This window comes from Thunnus thynnus, chromosome 6, assembly GCF_963924715.1.
Source record: "Thunnus thynnus chromosome 6, fThuThy2.1, whole genome shotgun sequence".
NCBI lineage: Eukaryota > Metazoa > Chordata > Actinopteri > Scombriformes > Scombridae > Thunnus > Thunnus thynnus.
In genome coordinates this window covers 5,533,555-5,541,857 of record NC_089522.1, presented here as the reverse complement: position 1 = coordinate 5,541,857, position 8,303 = coordinate 5,533,555, and the positions used below count along the sequence as shown (strand labels likewise).

Here is an 8,303-nt window from a genome sequence, read left to right as displayed (position 1 = left end):
ATCTAGATCCATTACTCAAGTAAAAGTAACAGTTGGACAGTAAAAATACTTTCTTAGAAGTAAAAGTCTTGCATTGAAAGTGTTACTTAAGAAGTAAGTGTGAGTATTATGAGATAAATCAATTTAAAGAATCAAAATTAAAGCACTGCAGAAAATGCCTCCTGTGGGTGTTATACTATTAGATCATTATTACTGATGCATTAATGTGTGAATAAGCAGCATTTTACTGTTGTAGTTAGTCAAGGTGGATTTTATTTTAAGTATTTCATGTACTGTTTAATCTGTAAAACAAACAAAAAAAAACTGTCTAGTAACTATACAGTCAAATAAATGTAGTGGAGTAAAAAGTAGAATATTTCTCTCTGAACTGTGGAAATGTGAAATGGATTAAGTACCTTAAACATCATCACCCTACAGTATTTGAGTTAATATACTTAGTTACTAAGATAGTGCTATATTATAATGTTTTCATGTCACAATAATTTATCAAAAAGGCTATTTTTCATTGTTATATTCTATTTTGTCTCTGAAGTCCATGTGCTTCATGTTTTATTAATTTAATCCAGCAGAAAAGTCAGAAAAATCTTTATAAAGATTCACCTGCATGACTTGTAGAGGTTTAGCATCAGTTTTAAAAGGCTAAAATCACCAAGTGTGGCTGGTAGGCTAAATTCATGGAAGACTGTATGCAGCTGCTTTAAAATCACTGGGAGCAGGGGCTTTCAGATAGAGAGACTTTTTTAATTTATTGCAGCTCTATACTGTATTTATGTGTGTGTGTACATTAGTAGTAATATACCCTTGAACCTGTTAAGTACAGTACAACTAAGTTGGCCTATAAAGAAACGTGTAAATGAGTGAGAGCTGTTATCTGTGTATGTGGAACTAAATGTTCATGCTTTTCTACATATAAGAGCTCCGACACATGTGTGTAGCCGATTATACTGTATGTAGGCCAGTGTGTGTGTGTGTGTGTGTGGGTGGGTGTGAGTGCCCTTTGCAGAGGCAGCTTGTAATCATTTGTCGTAGCAGTTGAGAGCTGAGCTGTATACTGGCCAGTGAAAAGTGCTCAGGTCCACTCTGAAGGCTGATCCATGTAGCAGCAGCAGCAGCTAAAGTGGAGGACGGACAGGACAGACATTCAACCTGCACTACTTCAGCATATTGATTAGTTATGTTTTGTCAGCTGTAAGCATGGTGGTGTGAGTGGGTGTGAGTCATTTGGTGTGTTTGGTTTGCCTGATTTCAGACTCCAGTAACTGCATTGGGAACAGACTAATAAAAGGTAAGACAAGAAAGTGAGCAATATTTAACCATATTAAATAATATCCATTACTACTACTATTTTGTACTATTGCTTTGCTGTTAACAACATACTATTCTAATAGTCAGATTAATACTGTACAAATTACAGTTGATCACAGATGCTTGTACTAAAAATACTTTGACATAAAGTTCATTCATTCTTTTTCTCTATCCACATTATGTTATATAGATTTCATTGTTATTATTACGACAAAGTAGTTGGAAGTAGCTGATTACATGTATGGCATGAAAATAACTAAATGCATTCATTTGGTATCATTAGCTTTAATGGAAGTATGTATATGTGTTTTATGTTAAGCAAATTCAACAAGAAACAAAGTAAAGAAAGTGTTAATTGTACCAACAGAAACAGCACCTACTGTACAAAATCAAGACATTAATGGTGATGTCAGGTTGAGTGTAGTAGCTCAACACTAAATCTTTAAAAAATATCTTTCATCAAATTAAAACATGGAAATGTCTTGCATAGATGAAAAATTAAGTGATAATAGAAACATTTACAATATTGTTTATCTTCAACTTGTGCATAGAATTCATAATTGAGAAATTGCATATAAATATAATAATACCATCTATATTAAGTACTGTGGCTAATACACAGTGTGGGATCATTTCTGAATAAAAATAAAATCTATTTGTCATATTTGTTGTATACTTTTTTCACATAAAAAATATTGCTTTTTTATATTTGTGTATGCTATTTAGTAAAACTTCAAGTGAAATTCAGCACTCAGAATGCTTTGGTAAATAAGTCAGGCAAAGATACTAATATACTGTAAATTTAATGTATAATTGGATACATTGACAATGACATAAATAATCCATAATGTTGGTTCTTAAATTAGTTTTGATTCAATGTCCATTTTCTGTAATTTTTTTTCTAAAAGGAAAACAATTGATAATTGATGTGTATTTTCAAACGTAGTTCTAAAAGATATTTGATCTAGAAATGCTCTGTTTTTTATGGCACAATATATCATGATATAAGGGACACATCATATGGCAGTCTAAAAAACATCTGTTAATAAAAGTATTTCTTTTGTCCTGTTTGTGTCTGAGTAAAGATGATCGAGTTGGGCCTCGCTGACGGCAGCCTGATCGACGAGCTGATGGAGCTGACGGCTCAGAGTCTCAGTAACTTGGAGATCCAGGAACACTTCAACATTATCAAGGAGATTGGCCGAGGGAAATACGGCAAAGTGCTGCTGGTCACGCATCGCTTCAGGGGTATAACTTTGTTTTGATTTCTAATCTCTTACAGTAGAGAGATAGTAGAGACTTTGTAATAAGTGTGTGATGTTTTTGTACCGAATCCCCAATTACACTAATATAACCATGCTCATGAAATATTTTATGATCTGAGGCACTTTTCCCCAAGAAAAAAAGGTGGTGTTTTATGACTCCAGTATTAGCAACATTACGCTGTCTTGGTAAAAAAATTAGAACAAATTGATAGATAGAAAAATAGACGATGACCACATTTTCTAACACATCAAGTTCTTTGTTTAATTTAAGTTATCTTGACATTTTAATGTTTCAAATAAATATGCAGTAAGATAACTTGGCTGTCATACTGTTATAATGTAATGTTATTGCTGTTACCACTAATTTAGCTTGGGGATGCTGTAATCCTAAAATAGAGCAAGCATACCAATCTCTGAAAACTGGAAATAAATTAAGAGCTAAGGAGAGAGAAGTACCTTAGAACAAAGCAGACACAGTGAGTAGAGTGTTGGAAGAAGTGCTTCTTGAAAAACAAAAATAAGATGGGTGACTCCACAAACCTCAGACGGGCCAGAGAGAAAAAGAGTCATGCCAGAACACAAGCTGACATGAGGTTGGCTGGCTGAAGGCCTGGAGGCTTTGAATTTGAAAACCATTGGGATGGTGGGGAGAAGTTCTGGAGGTTGTGGAAAAGCTTTGTATACAGCAACAACCTAATATCAGTACACTGAAGTGTAATTTGTACTTCTTTAGTGAAACAAAGAAGATGTGCATGAACACTGATAATAACAGCCAATGATCTGCAGGGACTCCCATGGCCTTGAAAGTGATGCCCAAAGCCTCGACTAAGCTGCAGGGCTTTCTGCGCGAGTACTGCATCTCCTTACACCTATCCTGTCACCCCTGCATTGTGGGCCTCTTTGGCATTGCCTTCCAGTCTAATGAGCACTACTGCTTTGCCCAGGAGCTTGTCATTGGGAGGGACCTGTTTGCTGTCATTCAGCCAAAGGTGAGTCAAACATTGTCAAAATAAGACTAAGGCTTTGTACGAAATCCATACTCCACACTATTTCTAAGCAATTTTTTAGTGTGCTGTTGATGGCCAATTTTTCACCACAATCCAAAAAGGAAATTGAGGAACAGCACAGCTGGTCAAAATTAAAAGTAATGGATGAATATTGAATTTTTGAAAAAAAAAAAAAAAACATTTTCACCTTATTGTTAGGTTTAGCTGGCATTCTGAAGCCACATATGTTTAGCTTGTATACCACAAAGTACAGCTGTAGCTGATGGGAATGTCATTAGTTTTGCAGATATTTGGTCATAAACCAAAGTATTGGACAAATAAAAAGGTTTACCAGCTGGTTGTGCCACATGAAAATTCAGGGGATCCCCAATGCAATCATCCTCGGGGTGTCATGAATGTCTGTGCAAAATTTTGTGGCAATCCATCAAGAGTTGTTGACATGGTCATCCCTAGAGTCATATTGGGCACACCTAGTATTAGGGCTGGGCAGAGCCAAAAAACATAAAATCTCAATTTTTCTTCTAGCCAGAGGACGATTCACTTCACATTTTGTGTTTTCTTCTGTAAAACACAGAAAAAGTAAAACATTTTATGACTTCATACATAAGACAGTAGAGTAAAAATAACAAATTACCTGCAACATTTGCAAGGCTATCACTGTTAAGCATATTCAAAAATGACATGTTATCCCTCACAGCTGTGGGCTGTCAGTACCAGGTGCTGGAACTAGTGGAGCACAGGCCTTTACTTCAATAATCCATACAGAGCAGAGACTTCTGCACAAAAAAACATCTGCTCCTGCTGTTTATGTTTTGACATCAGTCTGATATCTCCAGGGAGTATACCAAATCTGCACACTGCCCCTTTGGCCCCGCTGGCTTCAGCTGTTGGTACAAGAGATAGAACCTTGTCAACAAACACAAACCAAGAGCGCAGATCAGTGTGCTGAGTCCTTTTTCAGTCTGTCCCTCTAGTAAATGTGATCGTGCAAAGACAAAAAGTTCAATTTATTGAATAATTTCATATCTCCCTGTTGTCCCTAAGATAGTGGGAAGGTTTTTGGCTGAATCAAAGTGTTAGGACTTGCAGACTTAATGGCTGCATTTCAAGAAAGTCCCCAATTGTCTAGAGCTGTCTAAATCCACAGTTCATCAATTGTGGATTTTCTGCAAACTTCTGGAGAGACGTCAGAGTTCTAAATTGTCCACTTGGGGTGCAGACTTCACTGATTGAATTAGACAAAAGAGCAATATACGGGTATGACATGCAATAAAGGTCTGTGGCCATAGCCTAGGCACCCTGTAGAGATATCTAACCATACAAATGTGTATAGATATGAAGAAAAAAATATATGCATGCATTTTAAAAAAGTGATAGTATAAAAGTTGTGAAGTGCAGGGCTTACAGGGGCTGGTGTGGCCTTACAGTCTTGAAAACGTGATGACAGTAAGGACGTCACTAGTACTTATGCTTGAAATCAGCAAGAGCCCAGCCCACAAGTCTGGAGGGTGGACATTTGGATTCAGCCTCTCTTTCTTCATGTGGTGCTTTGTGATGAGTGCTATATGTCCACACTTGAGTGCTGTATGTCTTCACTTTTTGGAAAACTACACGTCCTTTGTCCAATTGTTCCAGGTGGGTATCCCGGAGTCATCTGTAAAACGTTGTGTCCTCCAAATTGCCAGCGCTTTGGAGTTCATCCACAGCCATGGCCTGGTCCACCGTGATGTCAAGCCTGAGAACATCCTCCTGCTGGACAATCACTGCTGCCAGGTGAAGCTGGCAGACTTTGGCCTGGCCCAGAAGAGAGGCACACTGATACGCTTCATCACAGGAACCCTGCCCTACATGGCCCCAGAGCTTTGCAGTGTTGCCCTGACGGAGGGCCAGAAAGAAGTCACAGCTCCTCCACTTAGCGTGGAGCCAAGCCTAGACACATGGGCCTTCGGGGTGGTTATCTTTTGCATCCTTACAGGCTACTTCCCCTGGGAGCGTTGCATGGACTCGGACGACTTCTACCAGGAGTTTGCCGACTGGTGCAGAATGGAGGAGAGGCCTACCATCGAGGAAGAGATTCCTCCTTTGTGGAAAAGGTTCACTCCAGAAGCCATGGAGTTGTTTAGTAAGCTCTTGGCTCTGGATGCAGGAAAGAGGTGTACAGTTGGGGAGGTGAGAGATTATGTGGAGAAAGACTGGCTTAAGAAGGTACATGGGGACGGGCAACAGCAGACAGCGGAAAAAGAAAAAGTTAGCACTTCCAAGGAATAATCCTGGGCATGGAGAGATGGAGATGCTTAGTAACAGACTTCATTTAATCTGTAATGCCCTTATGCTTTGACAGCATGTAAAATATATTATTAAATAATTATTAATTATAGGTGCCTGGATCTGGCATGCAATTTCAGTTTACATCATGTAAAGGGGTGGGGGTGAAGCATGTGTTCTGCTGTCCTTTTGACAAGAGGATCCAAACTGAGACAACCCACAGGTGCTAGGTAAAAGTGATAGAGAAGGAAATAGCCCATTAAAGGGTTTTTTCCACGACTTAAGGCTCAAACGCACTGAAAGCAATAATTGACACTTGTCATTTGATCAGTTATTATTGATTATTGATGCTCTATGGCGCACTGCAGACATCAGATTTGAAATTCCAACCACAGAACCAACATAGGTTTTTCATTTTGTTCTTTCTATTAACCGCTGCATTAGTTGGATGTAATGAATGAATGAAAAGGAGAAATGCAGAGGAGGAAAATTAAATTGAAACTAAGAGCGTCTGTGTCCACAGTAAATCATCTGTTGACTGTTTGATGGTTATTTATTTGTGCTTTAAAATGTAACTGCCGTAAAATCATCAGCATATAATGTTTTATTTCTCTCATGCAGCAATTTTGTTCTCACTACCGCTCGCTCTCATTGCTCGACCACCGCCGCGCTGTCTCTCTCTCTCTTGCTCGGTAGTGCGCAGCTGGCTTGCGCTATCTCTCTCTTTTTCGGCTGCAGAGAAAACAGCTTTGGGTATTGGGTCTGCATTTGACGCTCCAAAAATCGAAACAAGGTCAGAGTAGGTGCTTCAAGGCAGTTTGACGCGCCTCATAATGCTTCTAGTGCGTGTTCGGCCATTGAAAACAATGGGTGTACTTCAAAACGCGCGTGTCAGACGCTTCCAGTGCGTTTAGGCCTTTAGCATTGCACTTCTATTAAGTTTGGGACTCAAAAGAGACAGATTAAAAAAAGAATGGATATTCTTTAATCCCTAATATGAGTCAAACACCAAAAACACTAAATTCTACATCTGCCATAACTCAACAGTGTCTTGCGTCAGACCCTTCCTACCTTGGATGCCTGAGATTTGTAGCTCAGCTCTGTTAAATATTTTAAGTTTTAAGCCCAACCCTAGAAAATTGGATTTCTCAGAATTTAGAAAGCTCCCTCCAGAGCCACAGAAGACATTATACAACTGTTTTGACAAGCTGAGTAGTACTCCTTGGGAAAAGTAAATCGATGTTAATGTGTAAAATCAGCAGAGTGCTCCTTTAAATATTACTAGATTTATATGAGAGAAACATCTAAAAAGGGTGTGAATCAATTTATTTGTGCCTTGGTATTATTTTTTGTCAAATTCGCTTTGTTTTTTATAGTTGTTCTCCAGTATAATGTTCTGCTCAAGTCTGGATTTCAGTTTCAGCTCATGCTCTGTTGTGTGTACATTGAAAAAATGCATAGTTTGATGCAGCACATGAACTCATTACAGCTGCATTTTGTATTGTTTGATATTTAAAGCTCTGTGTGATGACATTTTTATAGTATGAATAAGTATGAACAGTTCATTTTTGATTAATTTTTTTTACCATTCTGCTTGTGTTTCTTGATTCACTGTAATCTGCAAGCACCAGGCAGCATACACTTGTTTATTGCCTAACGTCATCTTAAATGCAACAGACTGCAATTTGGACCCTCTCTCCTGGGTGGCGCTACTGTATCAAGCTATCACAATGAGCTCTAAAGCTCCCCTCTGAGGCTGTACAAACTAATATAAACTGGTGATTGTTTATTCATATATTTTAACTTTCATATATCATATGCATTGTTGGCTCCAAAAGGACCTTTTTCTGTGGACTTTGCATGTTCTAGTATGTTTAGTTGACTTGCAGGTCAGCTAAAATGTAAACTTTCTATAGTTTACCACAGTTCTCTGAGATATTTTTTCCCACCTGCCTCTCATGGTCTGACAATACTGATATTAATGCAGGATGCAGCATGTACAAGTTAGAGCAAAGGGTGAATCAATACTCCAATCAATTCTCCACAAAACTGCTTAACATTTTGTAAAAGTCTCAAGACACACTTTCTGATACAATTTGTTATATTCTAATTTTTGTTGTTGTTTTTTTTTTACATGTTTATTTTCAATTCAGTATTCCAACCTTTTTCTTATAAAATTTGAATTAAACTGTATATTAAAAATCAATGTTGCACAGTGTGCACAGGTAACAGTTGACTCGTTTCTGTAAACAGTTATAACACTTATTACCATATTCTCCACACAATTTATATTTGTTGTATCCAATATCATTGTTCACAAAATACTATATATTGTCATGTTGTGAGAACAGAAAATTAAAAAGAAAAAAAAAATCATCCATCCATCCACTTAGTCTTGTTCTTTTCATCCACTCTCTTGGGCAAATATATTACTCTCTTTTAAGCTAGATCCATGACCTAA

The 8,303-nt window shown here is 37.7% G+C and overlaps 1 protein-coding gene across 1 annotated transcript; it reads left to right on the top strand.

The window, feature by feature from the left end:
- The first annotated feature begins 1,049 nt into the window (after nt 1-1,049).
- On the top strand, nt 1,050-5,894 carry si:dkey-8e10.3 (serine/threonine-protein kinase SBK1). The gene is made up of 4 exons (XM_067591390.1): nt 1,050-1,285; nt 2,391-2,553; nt 3,357-3,559; nt 5,213-5,894. The coding sequence occupies exons 2-4, from the start codon at nt 2,391-2,393 to the stop codon at nt 5,843-5,845; spliced, it is 999 nt and encodes a 332-aa protein (XP_067447491.1). The 5' UTR covers nt 1,050-1,285; the 3' UTR covers nt 5,846-5,894.
- The last annotated feature ends 2,409 nt before the right edge of the window (nt 5,895-8,303 follow it).